Source organism: Chelonoidis abingdonii, chromosome 9 (assembly GCF_003597395.2).
Source record: "Chelonoidis abingdonii isolate Lonesome George chromosome 9, CheloAbing_2.0, whole genome shotgun sequence".
Classification (NCBI taxonomy): domain Eukaryota; kingdom Metazoa; phylum Chordata; order Testudines; family Testudinidae; genus Chelonoidis; species Chelonoidis abingdonii.
In genome coordinates, this window is record NC_133777.1 from 79,433,693 (window position 1) to 79,450,664 (window position 16,972).

General features: G+C 46.9%; 1 protein-coding gene across 1 annotated transcript; it reads left to right on the top strand.

The window, feature by feature from the left end:
- Nucleotides 1-1,527: 1,527 nt before the first annotated feature.
- Nucleotides 1,528-14,190, top strand: LOC116816663 (gonadotropin-releasing hormone II receptor-like). Its single transcript, XM_032766073.2, has 4 exons — nucleotides 1,528-2,011; nucleotides 4,934-5,449; nucleotides 11,677-11,878; nucleotides 12,722-14,190. The coding sequence occupies exons 2-4, from the start codon at nucleotides 4,937-4,939 to the stop codon at nucleotides 13,129-13,131; spliced, it is 1,125 nt and encodes a 374-aa protein (XP_032621964.1). The 5' UTR covers nucleotides 1,528-2,011; nucleotides 4,934-4,936; the 3' UTR covers nucleotides 13,132-14,190.
- The last annotated feature ends 2,782 nt before the right edge of the window (nucleotides 14,191-16,972 follow it).

Here is a 16,972-nt window from a genome sequence, read left to right on the forward strand (position 1 = left end):
GAGAAAAGATCAACCTAGATTAGGATCCTAACTCAGGAGAGGGTCCCCCGCAGAGAGTCCCCAGTCTCTAAGGGTATGCCTACATTAGAGCTGGGAAGTGTCCATTTCGGCTGGAGGAGATGTACCCAACAGAAGTGCAGCTGCATCACAAGGGGCTCTAGCCACCCACTCACAATCCCATCCAAAACCGTAGGTTTGTCCTTGGGTGGCTAGCCCCTCCCACCACTCGCACTGCTGTGGCCGCACTTCTGTTTTTAGGGCACTAGCGTGACCAGAGCTGGTGTGCGTATGGCTTCTCACGCTTCCAGCTCTAGTGTAGACATACCCTACATTCAGGCCAAAGGGAGGTGCCTGAGTCCTTCTGAGGGGCAGGGCTTAGGCCACACACACACCCCTCAGCATTTCCTACTGGCTCTCCACTCAGTGTGCTGGATTCTGGGAATCCCATCCCAAGTCTCCATGCATTGTATAGAGAGCCTGGGCACCTAACTCAGGACTGAGGATTACACTGGGTGCAGGGTGCCTAAAATTAGATGTCAGCCTCACCCTTTTGTGGCTCTAGCCCTGAGTACCTACGTCTCTTTCAAAAATGGGCCATAGGCTTCTAAGTCACTATGGGATTTCTGAACATTTTATCCAGTTCCTGGCCTCCTCTTCCCTCTGTGTTTAATTCCCAATTAATGGCTTTCCATTCAGGATCGCATCCCCATCAGCAGGGCTAATAAAGAGCTGTATGCTCCAGGAACTTTGCTGTGTGTGTGTGTGTGTGTGTGTGTGTGTGTGTGTGTGTGTTTCTCTAAGCAACAGCATGATCAACAAAAATCCGTGTAATAATTACTGATTTACAGACAACTGATGCGCTGGAATGGTGATGCTGTCCCTGAAGAGGCAACATTCAGCTATGCTGTAAGCAGGTGCAGCATCTGAATGTGGCCGTTTCCCTGAATACAGTAGATCTGTCATTGTCTCCTATGCCTGCTCATTAACATCCTCAAGTGGGTGGCTCATTAAATTCTAAAAGGAAAGGAGGCCCATTTAGTCATTAACTTGAAAAACCAAAAGGGCCCCCATACTGGTCCCTGCATGGATCCAGCCCAAGTGCTCCACTGAAATATGTGTTGGTACCTGGACATTCACTGCCTGATACCCCTTTTCACATATGTGTCAAATCTTGAGGTCCTTGTTCTGTTTTTACCCAGTCTGTATGTTTTCACCTTATTCTGTTTTTACCCAGTCTTTGACCCATGGCAAAGAATCTTTTCTGTTTTTCTTTGGAGCAGTTTGTTTCAGGGCCTGGTTAATGAGCTGTTTCCTGATCTCGACAGCAATACAATAATCCTAAGGATGCAATAATAATGTTATTTATAAAGCTCGATTTGTGCCCCATCTCACCACAGAGGCGCTCAGCATTCTGCACAAGTTAAAATGCAGACCTAACAAGCATCATAAAATACACCTGCTAAGCGCTGAATGCACTGGAGCTGTGTATCTGAGGAGTGCTTCCCCTCCCCCGGGAGCTCCTATCAAAGCAACTTTCCTTGCACATTGTTAAAGCATTATGCTAGATTAACCCGAATTACATTGGGCAGTGGGATCTCTCCAGTGCCAGGAGTAGGGAGCAGAATGACACTCCTCTTTTGCATAGACTGTACCAGCACTCCCAGCCACCCTGCTATCTCTCTGCATCTTCTCTTTACTGGGAGGCAGATCTGCATCATGAGGACCGCTGGCTACATGCAGCAGAGGAGCAGGCTGACATTTTTGGCACTGGCTAGGAAGGACAAATAAAGAGAGAGGCAGTAGTTTTCCTTTCCCTTAAGGGCATGTGGATACCAGGTATGTTCCCATCCGAGGAATTGAATACAGCACCTCCAATTAGCACAGACACCGGGCTTCCTTCGATCTCATTCCTCCTTCCTGTGGTCTGGCAATAATAAGAGAAATGACCGGTTTGGCACTCAGTCACTGCTACCGCGTTTTGCTTGCTTTTGGGGTTTGAGCTCAGACTCTGGTAAGATTTGCACTTACTTTCTTCGTGGGGGCTGCGGCGAAGCAAATAGCTGTAGCTAGACACGGGGCATGGACTGAACGATAGTAAGGAGAGGAGCTAGAGCAAGTGTGTGGTGACAATACGTTAGTTGGGGAGCAGGATGTTGATTCAGTCTCTGCTGATCGTTTTATTTCTGTAACTTCCCCAGGGGAAAGCACATTCTTTCTGTGTATCTGAAACTGAGCGTCAGCCCCGGTTGCATGAAACAGCTTGTAAGCTGCTTGCATCCATCCATCCAGCTTATTGTTTGTGTTCTCCTAAATTTGAGTCTTTGCCCTTGAAATTTGGCTTGTTCACGATATCGTTCTGTACTGGAGCACAGGGCAGTTCAAGTGGAACAGTGGTGACTCTGCACAGTTGAGTTACCTGGGCGAGAATCTGGGTTTGCAATTGTATAGGTTGCATCTTTCTGCAGGGAGCCCACACACACATATAAACATGTTTAGAGACAGTTGTGGGGCACTGTTTGGAGAATGACTTCATGTCACTATCCAGATGAATGGGGTGGAGGGGTGAACCGCTCTTCACGTCTGTGAGAAGTGCTCGCGTGCATCTTTATTATGAGCAGAGAGGAAAAAGAAGGAAAGAGACTCTTCTCTCTGTTTTATTAACCTCACATCTTTGATTTTCCTTTGCTTACTGAACCCAGAGCTTAGCTGAATGTCTCTGATCTGCTAAGAAGCAGGTGAGGTTTGTAGTCTTGTTATATGCTGGAAGTCAGAATCAGATATTGATAGGCAGCCCTGGAGATCAGATTAATAAGGGCTGAGAAAATGTCATGAACCTTGACACCAAAGATGGGTGATGCCTGGAACTGGTTTGTTTTGGAAAAATCTTGTCAGTTGGGTTTGGGTTTTGCAGTGATTTGGCATTGGTTCAGAATCAGATCCTTTTCTGTCTGGACCTACACTGTTCAGGGAGCGTGTGTGTGCATGTGTGTACCTAGGAATTCATGCCAATGGTTCTACTACAGATCCCTGTGTTTTTCAAACAGAGATGCGCAAAAAACAGGCATGCTGGGGTCTCTCTAAACCTTGCATTCGTGAGTTTTGTAAAACAAACCTGACAACCCAGTTCAGCCACAGGTCATGTTGTTATTTTATTTATTTATTTATTTTACTTCCAAAGTTTGGCAGATTCAGGCCAATGGCCCATCTCCACTTAGCAAGTGACGAGTTTAGATCTGAGTTTTTTAAATGACCTTGGGCCAAATTCCTTCCTGGTGTAAATGGACCGACTCCAGGGGTCTCACACCACAGATGGCCTGCTGTGTCAAATCCTTCTGAGTGCTGTCTGTGTTGTGCTAACATAGCTCAGTGCTCTTGTTCCAGGGAATAGACAGATACAATTGGCAGCCCTGAAACCTGTTCACGCTGTAAGTGAATCAATACTAGCTGGTGATTGCTACGCATTTTTTCTGGGCAGAGTGCAGGACAGGCCTTCACAATATGGGCCACTGTGTTATCGGCTGCTAGTGTGCAGAGACTACTGCCTATCCTACTGACTAGTGTTGTCCCATTGTTTCCTTGTGCTCCTCCATCAGTTTGCCTGTACCCGTCTGTTTCCTCTTGTCTTATACTTAGATTGTAAGTTCCTTGGGGCGGGGACTATGTTTTTGTTCTGTGTTTGTACAGCTCCTAGCACAATGGGGTCCTGCTCCATGACTAGGACTCCTAGGCAATGCAGTAACACAAATAATGAATAATAATAATAGAATCCCAGTGACCTGAACAGGGCAATATGCAGGTGCCTGGGGTGTCATAGGTTTGTGGCAGCTGTGCTAACATGGATAGGAGAGGTGTTTTAGCTCAGATTGCTGCCTCCCATGGGAAGAATTATAGGAAAGGAAGACTCCATAGGTTTTCACCTCCTGGAGCTTTTCTGGAATTGTAGTGTGGAAGGATGGGATTTGACACCTCTTCTCTGCACACAGCATACAACAGCCAGTGGTTCTACTTCCAGAGCCACAGACCCAAGCTCACGCACAACAACAGACCAGGGGAGAATGTAAACAAAGACACTGGTTTGGACACCCCTATCTAAAGAAAAGTGCCAATGGGTCTTCAATGAGGAGTCAGACCCTCTGTTTTTAATGTCTTATCACATGGATCCTCTCCCACACCCAATATAAACTCCATGGAACACAATATATCTACTTCAGAGCTCCACAATTCCAGGGATTCTCAGTATTTCAGGTGCATTTTAACTCCTCATTAGACCAGAGGGTCTTTATTTGTGGTCAATGGACCAGTTGGGTTCCACCAAGCTCTTACTGGGTCATCTGCACAGTTGGCTAGTCACATGGAACTGCCGCCTCCTGGTTTCCATCTGCTAAGCAGCATTGAAAAGTGCTTAAAATATATTTCCATGTGAGCGGTTGCTATAGTCACCATGGGGATGATGTGTAATTATGAAGAAGAGGAGGTGATGGGCCCCACAATAGCAAATGGAAGAGGATGCAGCTCAATGGGACAATTTGTGTAGTAAGATGTGGTCCACACAATGGAAACTGAGAAGAAATTGGACGGTTGTTTGTTGCTTGTCTCTGCCTGTTTGTTTGTCTGTCTGGTCTTTCAGCCTATAACCTCTTCAGGGCAGGCACAATCTTTTCATTTTAATAGAGTTGAAGTTTCACAGAGGTTATGGATAGACTGGACTTTTAGATTGTCCAGTCAGACCCCGCACCCAGCTCAATGGCCCCGGCCCTGGTTGGGGCTGTTAAGGCACTACCAGATAAGAATGTTAAAACATTTGAGAATCCTTGGCTAAGCCTATGGAGCCTCCCTCCCCATCACATTTAAAGCTGCGTCATGCTAAATGGACACCTGACAAGGATTTTAGGCCTACCTTTCTTCTCTGATTTTGCCATTTGTTCTCCTGTAGGGAATGCCTGAAGAACGGGACCTTATGACTCCTCCTCAGTCAGCTAATGTTGTGGATGAAAACCTCTCTGTTTCCGGCTGCCCCGAGCCCTGGATCGAACCCACTTTCACACTAGCAGCCAGAGTCCGTGTGATCATTACCATCTGCTTTTTCCTGATAGCAGCATCCAGCAACTCAGTTGTGTTATACAGCATTATGAGGAAGAGAAGGAAGTCCCATGTCCGGCTGCTGATACTGAGCTTAACAGTGGCAGATTTACTGGTGACCTTCACGGTCATGCCCTTGGATGCTGTGTGGAACATGACGGTCCAGTGGTATGCCGGGGACCTGCCGTGTAAATTACTGAACTTCCTGAAGCTTTTTGCTATGTACTCTGCAGCGCTGGTACTTGTGGTTATCAGCCTAGACCGGCACTCAGCCATCCTCCATCCTTTTGCCTTTGCTAATTCCAGTCGACGCAACAGACTCATGTTATGTGTCGCTTGGGGCATGAGCCTTCTGCTGGCCTCGCCCCAGGTACGAGCACAATGCCATTGTAAAGCTGGGCTTGCTTCAGACAGGAAGTGTCACACTTTAGAATAAACAAAAGTGAACAGCCACCTTGGGCTGGGTGAATGGTTTGGGTGATCATCAGGAATCAAGAGAAAGCAGGGTCCAATTGTTAGGGCACTAACTGGCTGCTTGAGTTCAATTCCCTGCTTTGCCACGGACTTCCTTTGGGACCTTGGGGAAGTCACTCAGTAGCTCTGGGCCTCAGTTCCCCATCTGTATAATGGGGATAATAGCGTTGCCCTCCCTTACAGGGAGGTTGTGAGGATAAATCCACTAGAGATTGTGAGGTGCTCAGATATTGCAGTGATGGGAAGCCATCTGCAGTACCTAAGCCAGACTGACAATATGCCCATTATTTTCCAAGATGAAGCCAGGTCCTAACTTGTTGCTGAATTTTGAGGAGTTCAGGCCAGAGATATTCTTGCAGCTGGCACAGATCCCATCTCAGCACAGCTAAAGTAAGGAAGAGCCTCATGGTTTAGTGTCCCATCCCCAGCACACAGGGAGGTGTTCAGATCCACTTAAGGTTCAGGTCTGCAGGTATTGAGGTAGATAATAAGAAGTGGGACTTCTAGAACGCTTATGAACATAAGAACATAGGAGCTGCCATACAGGGTCAGACCAGTGGTCCGTCTAGTGCAGTATCCTGTCTTCTGACAGTGGCCAGTTCCACATTCTCCAGAAGGAATGAACAGAACAGGGCAATTATTGAGAGATCCATCCCCTGTCATCTGGTCCCAGCTTTGCGCAGTCAGAGGTTTAGGGACACCCAGAGCATGGAGTTGCATCCCTGAACATCTTGGCTAATAGCCACTGATAGACCTATCCTCTATGAATTTATCTAATTTCTTTGTTTTGGACCCAGTTATACTTTCGGCTTTCACAACATCCCCTGGCAATGAGTGTCACGGGTTGACTCTGCGTTGTGTGAAAAGTTCTTCCTTTTGTTTGTTTTAAACCCACGGCCTATTAATTTCATTGGCAAAGCGTCCTGTGACACCTTATAGACCAGGGGTCGGCAACCTTTCAGAAGTGCTGTGCTGAGTCTTCATTTATTCACTCTGATTTAAGGTTTCGCCTGCCAGTCATATATTTTAACGTTTTAGAAGGTCTCTTGTTATGTCTATAATATATAACTAAACTATTGTTGTATGTAAATTAAATAAGATTTTTAAAATGTTTAAGAAGCTTCATTTAAAATTAAATTAAAATGCAGAGCCCCCCGGACCGGTGGCCAGGACCCAGACAGTGTGAGTGCCACTGAAAATCAGCTCAAGTGCCGCCTTTGGCACACGTGCCATAGGTTGCCTACCCCTGTTATAGACTAACAGACATATTGGAGCATGAGCTTTTGTGGCTGAATGCCCACTTCGTCGGATGCACCCACCGACGAAGTGGGTATTCACCTACGAAAGCTCATGCTCCAATAAGTCTGTTAGTCTATAAGGTGCCACAGGACTCTTTGCTGCTTTTACAGATCCAGACTAACACGGTGACCCCTCTGATACTTAATTTCATTGGGTGACCCCTGGTTCTTGTGTTATGTGAAGGGGTAAATAACATCTCCTTATTCACTATCTCCACACTATTCATGATTTTATAGACTTCTTAGCATATCCCCTTTTAGTCGTGTCTCTCCCCTCGGTCTTTTTAAATCTCTCCTCACATCGAAGTTGTTCCATACTCCTAATCATTTTTGTTGCCCTTCTCTGTACTCTTTGCAATTCTAACATAACTTTTTTGAGATGGGGTGACCAGAACTGCACACCAGTATTCCAGGTGTGGGCGTACTATGGATTTATATTGTGGCATTATGATATTTTCTATCTTATTATCTATCCCTTTCCTAAGGGATTCTGTTTTCTTTTTTGACTGCTGATGCACATTGAGCAGATGTTTTCAGAGAACTAATTTTATGGATGTTAACTCATTCATCATCACCGTGCCCTAGGGAGAATGGTCATTGTTACAATCTCCATTGTCCCCTGGGAAAATGAGACGCGGGAAGGTGAAGTAACAGGCCCAGAATCTTGGAAGACCTTGCTGCCTGAGCCAGGACTATAACTTGGGAATTTCTGGCTTCCACTCCCATGCACCATCCCTGTCTCTTGAACTGCTCCAGCTTCTCCAAAGTCTATGGTCAGTGCATTCAGCAGCTATTAGAGCAATGGTCCCCAATGTGGCCATGGCGCCCGCGGGGGCATCTAAATGCGCCAGCGTCCTGGCCGGCGGTTGAGCATGCTCCGAAATGCTGCCAAATTTCGGTGGCATTTCGGCAGCGACACCTCTCAATGATGTTGCTTGTCGGCGGCAAGCGGCGGCATCGAGAGGTGTCGCCGCTGAAATGACACCAAAATTCAGCAGCATTTCGGCGGATGCTCGACTGCCGCCACAGTCCTTCGTCTGGTGCCCGCCAGACGAAAAGGTTGGGGACCGCTGTATTAGAGTATCCTGGAACTGAGCTCTTCTTTTGTCACTGCCCCTGCCTCATTGTTGCAGCTTGTGAGGAAGAGTGAGTCTACTTTGAGCAGGGGGTTGGACTAGATGACCTCCTGAGGTCTCTTCCAACCCTGAGATTCTATGATTCTATGAGTCAAAGGTGGTGATGCTGCACCATGGCACTGCCAGAAAATGTCAATTGAAATTTCAACTGGGCTCAGCTTTAGAGGCAGTAGCTCCTACAGTCCATTAGCTTCTGTGGGAATCTGTGAATTCTTGAACCCCATTCTTTGCATAGGGATGTGTTAGCTATTGTATTCCATTCACTTAACTTCTTCTTAGCAAATGCGCAACATGACTCAGGTGGCACGTGGCCAGGATTCATGACCAAGTTTGGTCCGCTGGTTGGATCATTAGCTTCTCTGGCCCAGGCCAGAGACTGAAAGGGAGTGAGACATGAATGCAGATACATGCTCCCCATTCACTTACCTGGGAATGTATTTGCTATAGAATTCTATTCTTCCTGTGGTGTGAGCTGATCTCGAGTTAATGAAGCAGTGCTGATTCACACCAGCTGAGGCCCTGGCCCCAGATTTCTACATTTGCTATTGACAGAACTTTCTTAGGGACCTTCCTTGCTGCCATCTTATCTGCACAAGGAAATTCAATAAGAGAACTACACACAAATCAGCTACTGATACCATGGCCAAGCATCCAAAAGATAATCACATGCATAACTCAAACTACAGGCCAGATTCTGCTCCGTTATGCATGGATGACCTCATTCTTTGGGTTGCACAGATGGGAACGAGAGCAGAATTTGGTCCTATGGCTTTCGGATTTCATGATGTGCAATGGAGTTGATCAACACAGCGAATGGGCTGCCCTTGTTTAACTCATTCTGGAGGATGGATTATTTTGCAATGTGCAAATAAACCAAGCCTTTGAGTCAGAGTGAAAACGTAATCACAGAACAACAGGTGGGGTGTTGTCACTTCAACACTAAGCGTACATCTAATGTGCAAAAAAATCTCTGAGTCTGTGCACATCAGAGCCTGGGTCAACTGACTCAGGCTTATGGGGCTCATGCTATGAGGATTCAAATAGCAGCAATGAGGTGGGTCTCAGAACGCAAGCGCCTGCCCAAGCAGGAATGTCTACATTGCTGTTTTTAGCCCCATATCACAAGCCCAAGTCAGTTCACCAGGGCTGTGAGACTCGCTGCCATGGAGTTTTTTTCTGTAGTGTGGATGTACCCTCAATGATTGCTGCTGGGGGAAGGCAGGTAGAGAGCTTCTGTCCCATGTTGGTCCCCATCAGAACATCTCTTTGCCATGTTCCTCAGCACATCTAGCAAGCCTGAGGAATTAGACTAAGCCCACTGAGCATGCCCAACTGCAGCTCATACAGTTTCCCAGTCCAGTGTGTGCAGGGATTTGAAAACCCTGCTGGCTTAGATGGTGCTTTTGGCTTCGTCTGTGAAGGGCTATTTTGCCAAATATTTCCCCCAGTTGTTACCACTAGTGCTCGCAAGGGTCAACACTCTAGAATGGCTACATCGCCACTGATCACCAGCGACTTAAGCCAACATGTTGGCAAGACCTGCTCAAGTGAAGGTTAAACACCATGGTGCTTAAAATACCATCCGCTGCCTGGAACGCTGCCTACACTAACCCCCCGACATTCCTACCCCCAGCAGAGCTGAAATGCTGGCAGCAACAGTAGGAAATTTTGGCAAAAAAACTCAGTGTGACCAGCTCCATAGACTACTCTTCTAGGCAGCTGACGGCATTCTTTCAATGGGAAGGAGATGTGAACCATGTTATAACTATGCTGGGCTGCAACCACCTTGCAAAATGGCTTCAAATGCAGTTGATACAGATGCTGTAATGTGACAGGGCCTAAAAGCCCAGAACTAACCAGCTTTCTCTTATGTCTGTTGCTTCTGCTACCATGGGCAGTCTGCGAGCCCCCACCCACCTTTGGGGAGGTTAGCCACACACACCCCTCCCTTCCACCCGAGGCCTCTATTGTGCCCACCCTCTGCTGGAGCCCTGAGTGTCCCCGCCTCTATGGCTGGAGGACCCCCGGCTGAACTGCCCTGGGCTGCTGGCTGCCCCCAGCACTTGTCCCAGCGCTGGGCCACCAGCTGGCACCAGAACTGGGCCATCCACCGGCCCCAGCCGCCTACTGGCATCCTGCCGGAGCTGAGCTTCCGCCGGCTTGGAAGAGAAAGTGGCATGTGGGCAGGGCCAGGGCCTGGGTTAGGACCTATTATACCTGCCGCCCGTGTCTGCCATTATTTCAAGCTGTTCCTGTTCTAAATACCGTGGTTTCATCAGTCCAATAGTCAAAAACACCCAGCAGGAAATGCACAGTAGCGTAACGCTGTCACTAGCTACCTGTATGGTGGAGGAAACCTGCTAGATGATAACCTGACCTTACCTCTTTGGGCCCAGATCCTCAAAGGTATTCAGACACCAAACTCCCATTGAAATCAACTGGAGTCAGGCACTTAACTACCTCTGAGGAGCTGGGCCTTGGTCTCACATATCCACAATATGGTGTGTCTGGATTATGACAGCTATAAAATATTTAACCTGTCCTCCTTACGGTGCTTATTCAGTGTGCAAATTTCAGTGCTGCAAGGGCAGCCAGGTCGAGACACTGAACATAGAGAGGGATTGGCATTTTAAAAGGCTAATATGGAGACTTTTCATTCAAAAGATGCTGCTGCTTCAGACAGCGATAGGAACATCTGACGCTAATGGAGATAAGTGAGGTGTATTGTCAGCTCAGGACCGGAAGCCGCCATCGAGTGAAAATAAATCTTGTGAGCATGAATTCTATGCTGCTGTTGTAGCGGCACAAAAGAATTCCGAGTTCTCGAGAGAGATAAATGGCTCTTCACCCAGTTATTGAATCCATCAACTATTGCATGATTGGGAACAACAATGTTTAAAATAGCCACACATTGGCTTACGAGCTCAGTGGGGGTTATTTTCTGCTATTAGGCCAAGTATGTTTTTGATAGTGGAATAATTTTTATCATGGAGAACAGCATCATAATACTTAGAAAGGAGAGACAGATCCACCCCAAATCAAGGACTCTCTCTCTGATTTATTTATAAGAACCTGGCTTATAGAATTAATTGATGAGTTTGCTAGTAGTTGGTACCATGTTGTCTATTGGCACAAAGTAAGAAATAATTACAATAATGGCTGAGATTTATGACTGAGGCCTGAAGAAATATGCAATGAGCTTTTAATTCCAACAGAACCCATTTTTTCGCCTGCTGTAGCCACAGCTTAAATGTTGCAGTGTCGTACTAGTGCATGAGAACTGGACACTGGAATTGACCATGAGTGGACCAGACGATTGCTCGAGATGAGTGAGGGGCTGAGTCAGCAAAGAGCATGTATGATGAAAAGTCAATATGCATCCTCATGCTCTGCTGATAGAGAGAACAAGCGTTAATGTGGGGACGGATTATTCCATATCTGCTACTGCAGGGTTCTAACACCCTCCTCTAAAGCATCTGGTGCTGATCACTGTCAAAACAGTGTTTTGAACTAGATGGACCTGTGGTCTGACCCAGTCTGGCAAACCCTATGTAAGAAGACTTGCTAAATTCTTTTTGGGTTTAATAATTGCCGGAAAGTGTTCCCAGTAAGCCCATGAAGGAGATTGTCATTGTGACAGTGCCCCTTAAAGAACAATCTCTGACTAACTGTTTCATTCTTAATTTCAGCTTTTTCTTTTTCACCTGCACACTATCCCGGGTGTCAATTTTACCCAGTGTGTGACCCATGGAAGTTTCCAAGAGCACTGGGAAGAAATCACCTACAACATGTTCACCTTCACCACCCTCTACATCGCCCCACTTAGCGTCATGATTGTCTGCTACATCCGCATCATCTGGGAAATCAGTAAGCAACTGAAGATCAACAAGGGTGAGCAGGCTCAGCTATTTAGCATTCAGCATACTTTCATGTGATCTTATCGGTATTGCTGAGACATTGTAATTTTCCCTGCCAGAGCCCTTAGATTTCATAGCCATCTCAAGTTGCATGATCCACATCATTGTCTGATATCTCCAGGCTTAGAAAATGAGAAACAGCCTGTGTGTTTCTGGGGATGGCAAGTCCTTGCTGATGGAAAATAATGGACAGCAGAATAGGGGAGCCTTGAATAATGTAATACGTGGTGAGAGAGATTGCACATATGGTGGAGAGAGGTACAGAGCATGGAATCTGCCCACTTCTTCCAGGAGTACTGTGGAGACCTGCTACTGCCTCCTTCAGGCCTGGCGAGAAGAGATGGGGAAGGTGTGCAAGGCGAGGGTGGCTTCCTCCTCTTTAGACTCCTGCATGGCTGAGTAGGGCCAGGCCTCAATCCAGTCAAGTGACTTTATGGTGATGAAAGGCAGCAGCCTTGAAAACAAACATTCTTATTCATCCCCCCCGGGAGAGGCCCAATCCGTGCCTTGTGCATGGCTTTATGTCCCACTGAAGCCCTTGAGGGTGAAATACAGACCAATATAGAGAGCCAGTGCAGGCCTCTGGGCGCTACTTCAGCCCTGTGGTAACTCAATTCAGCTGCAGTTTGGGCTTAATCCAGTGCTCACGGAAGTCAATGGAAATGCTCCCACTGAGTCCAATGGCCTTTGGATCAGGCCTAAGTCTTGAAGTCAAACTCTTCCTGACTTTGAGGGAGGCTGAGCTGTGAATGTTGCTCTCTTCCTGGTTGTATGCTGTTGCGTCATATACAATTATCCCTTTGACTCTTCCCGGCAGGTCTAGCAAGGAGCAAAAACGACCACATCTCCAAGGCACGAATGAAGACCCTCAAGATGACCATTGTGATAGTCGCTTCCTTCGTTATCTGCTGGACCCCATATTACCTCCTGGGCCTGTGGTACTGGTTCCAGCCAGACATGATTCAACGCATGCCCGAGTATATCAACCATAGTCTCTTTCTCTTTGGCTTGCTACACACGTGCACCGACCCTGTCATTTACGGTCTCTACACTCCTTCCTTCCGAGAGGATATGAAGGCATGCCTTAGAGGAATAGAAACAGTAATTATGGGGCAGGAGAGAAACAAACTGCTGTCCAGTTCTGAGATGAACATAAAGGACTACATTATAAATGGCGGAGCAGCTTCGGCCGCGTCCAACGGCACAATCATCCACACAGTCTGCTAGAGAAAAGCATCTGGCAGGAGGAAAGGAACTCAGTGTTCTTGGTCGGGGGCATTGCGTTGGCCAGTAGCTCCAATTATGGCGCCTGCCTGGGAAGTACAGTAGTAATGCTGACATGTCGTTCAGCCACCTGCCCCGCCTGAATTAGGTTCGAATGGAACACTCACCAGAAACTGGTAAATGAGAGCTGGCTTCTGCTGCACTCACACTAAGTATCATCATGCTCTCCAAGGGGTCCCATTGATTCCCCCTTATTCCGGGCTCAGGCCCTTGTGCTCTGGTTCTGAGGACCCCTTGGGACCATGGGAGAGACTCAGAGAGGGGCTGGCATCCTGCTACTCCACTGGCTCTGTAGAAGTCATTTGCACAGTTCCTGTTCCCCACAGGCTAGTTCCACCCCCTTTATGGCCTTTTTATGCTCCTCTTGGGCCAGGTGCAACTTACTGCAATGATTCTAGAATTCAGTATCCTCCAGCCTCCTGCCAACCACTGTTTTTCTGGAAAAATACATTGGCTTCTAAAAGATATAGAGAAAGGGCCAGATTGGCAAAAGAGCATTCTTTCTTTTTGGCCTTGGTGGGATCATTCATGGGGCTAACGGTGCAGAACCAGGCTCATGGGCTGTGTGGTTCTGACGGCTCTGACTTCCATGACAAGAATGAGACATTACAGGTTTTTTCAGGCAAAGTCTTGGTCTTGTCTTCCCAGCCAGCCTGCTACTGACATCTCCTTCTCCCTGAATTTCTACTCACCTGTGCAGTATTAAAAGCTACTCGCATGACTCAATACATGCAGGTGCCAGCCCTAATTCTTCCACTGTCATTTTTGTGACTGTTTTGAATCCCTGGCAAGTGAGCTCATGCAGAGTGCTTGTTTTGTACTTCTTGATCTATGTACGGTGGAAATAAACGATTAGTGGATTGTTTATGAAAAAACCTTAAGCTGTGTCCACGCCAGGGACAGGGACTCTCAGAGTTATGTTCACCTTTGAATTGACATGATTACAAATAAAAGATGCCAATGTGGGTATTTTAGTAGCTTGAGGATATATGGTTTTCTGCCCGATCGGTGCAGAGCAATGGAAGCCATAATTGTGCCCTCACATTTGGGCCCAGTGATGCAGGAGGTTCCTGGGGCTTAAACTCCTCCTCTGGCCAAATCCAGAATCCCCTCCAGAAGCAAAACTCTTCCTGAGTTGGGAGTTTGGCCTGTGCAAAGACTGAAGGATCAGCCCCTGGTTGTTCAGTTGTCCGTATTAAAGGATATGGTAATTGAGAAAAGAGAGACACAACCTCCCATTGAAAATCTGTGCCAAAAACCCAGCCCAAACTCTTCCTTCTGCAGCCCTGGGCAGTCCCAAGGTGGGACCACCACCATGGTTTTTCAGAGTGCTCCGCCATTTACACTTGCAGCTTAGTTGGTTTAAGACAAAGGCTGCTGCGGCTGTTTATTAGCTAAGTCGAAGGCAGCATCCTCCAGCAGATTCAAAGTGGACCAAGACAGGAAGAGCGGCTCCCTTAGTCATTCTGGGAAATGAATAGCTTCACCTCCCATAGCCCCCTATTTTTCTGCCTTGGTGTCAGCTTTTTAACTGTGACCCCTGAAAATGGAGGTTGGTGATGCATAGGCTAATGGACTTCAGACTAGGGCTGTTGATTAATAGCCGTTAACTCACATGATTAATTCAAAAAATTAATTGTGATTAATCGCAGCTTTAATCACACTGTTAAACAATAGAACACCAATTGACACTTATTAGCTGTTTTGGATGTCTTTCTACATTTTCATATATATTGTATTCTGTGCTGTTATTGAACTCAAAGTGTAGATTATTTTTATTACAAATATTTGCACTGTAAAATGATAAACAAAAGAAATAGTATTTTTCAGTTCGCCTCATACAAGGTGCAATCTCTATGTCATGAAAGTATAACTTACAAATGTAGATTTTTTTTGTTACATAACTGCACTCAAGTGCACACAGCCCCCTTCCCCAACCAGATTTCTGCCTTCCATTTAGCACAGAGGTTTGGGCACACCCCACAGTGTGAAAACCGCTGTGCTAAATGGAAGGCAGAAATTTGGGAGGTGGGCATGACTACCCCCACATGCCCCATTTTTCTGCCCCCACGGCTTTGCACCTTAGGTAGCTGCCCCGCTCTCCCTGCCCTCCTTACAGCCCTGGGTGGCTGTGTAGGGGAAGCAGGTGGTGTGGCCAGATCAGAAGTCACTAGTTGATAATGACAGAGCAGGAGCTGGGACGGGAGTGTAATTGGCCTCAGGGCAATTGCAATGAACTCTCATGCTGACAAGCCCCTCCGGCCTGTGCTAAGAATGCAGATTTCCAAATGTAAAAGAAAGGGCCTGATCCTGCACTCTTTATTCAGGCAAAATTCCCATTGACACAGACAAAGGAGTCAGTGGGAATTAGACCTGACTCTGGTGCAAAAGATGCACGATGGGACTCTCATATCCCAATCAAATGAAAGGTGCTGAGCATTGCTGCTTGGACATCATGGGAGCACTGGCCAGATGACTCCATGTCACTCAGTCATCAGCATGTAGGGCTGACCTTGACATCCTTACTTCACTTTTACTTATCCCTTACTTGAGTTCTCATTGGCTTTAGCCTCAGCTGGAGTTCGCCCGAGGGAAGGATCTTGGGCTCTGGCCATCTGGTGCATTCCTCAGCGGGATTCCTTTTTCTCTACATCTGAGATCAGCCCCAGCTTCGCAGATCTTATAGCCAGAGTCTTCCGAAAGGGGAAAGATTCTCACTCTCTCTGATCCACTTCTACTGCCGTGCTGCTGGAAAGTCCCATCAGTCGGCGTTGGGGGGCAGAGTGGGCACAGCTTGGGAAAGATTTACAGCGCGTCTGTGGAGACACAGAGGGTGGCAGACAGCGTCTGCGTTTGACTTCCCCCTGTGCCAGCAAGTTAATAATACTCTGCACTGGTACTGGTATCCAGAGACCCCATCATACATTCCCCTGCCTCACACCCACATTTGCTAGATGGGTAAACTGGGGCACAGATCATTTGCCAGTGGTAATATAGAGGGTGAGAACTAAGTCTAGGCACCTTTTTAAAGCCCAACTTAAACCTGTTTTGAGGATCCAAGAAAGTGAGAAGAGGGTCAGATGAAGGGAGCAGAGGAAGAGAAAAAAGGGGAGAGAGGAAAAGTATTTTTTCCAAAAGGAAGAGAAAATAGTTAAGAGGCAGGAGCTGAGAGGCAGGAGCAGAGAGAGGACAGAAAATGGAGAGATGGGAGGAGAACCAGTGAGATCACACACAATCCTTCCAGGATGGGAAATGCTGTTATGTTTATTTAACGTGTTGAGAGAGAGAGGGCTCTTAGTGATTGTTCTACCAATGCTGGCGCCACCTGTTGTCATAAAGGAGGAACTGAGTCAACTGCTTGGTAATTTGCATATGCTGGGTAGTCAAGTGGCTGCTGTGTTTTGGTGAAGGTGAGTTTGTTCAGCATTAAAAATGTTCGCAAGGGAGTTATTTGTATTTGGTCTGATCTAGGCAACATATCTGGAGAGGTTGGTTTGTTGCCCAGCATCGTCACCCTTACTGTAATGCCTGTAGAGTATGCAGCCCTTTGTACAAAAGTGAGCTGAGTGGAGCTAAGTTCTACAGAAGAAGAGTCTGGCTGGATCTGTTCTAGTAGTTGTCAAAATGCTATTTGGTGTAGAAGCTGGACCAAAACTAGGATTGTATTGGATGGAAGGAGCCAGACCAGATCAGTAATTGTGAGTAGAGCTAAGAAATTGTTTCTCTATTCTATGGGAGTTTAACATCTTGATGAATTTTCCTACTCTAAACTGAGATGAGAGTT

Bases quoted from the DNA above. Each gene is read 5' to 3' on its own strand.
- LOC116816663 (XM_032766073.2), top strand. From the start codon at position 4,937: ATGCCTGAAGAACGGGACCTTATGACTCCTCCTCAGTCAGCTAATGTT. The intron at 5,450-11,676 runs GTACGAGCACAA...TCTTAATTTCAG, and splicing joins TTCTGCTGGCCTCGCCCCAG to CTTTTTCTTTTTCACCTGCA. The intron at 11,879-12,721 runs GTGAGCAGGCTC...TCTTCCCGGCAG, and splicing joins GCAACTGAAGATCAACAAGG to GTCTAGCAAGGAGCAAAAAC.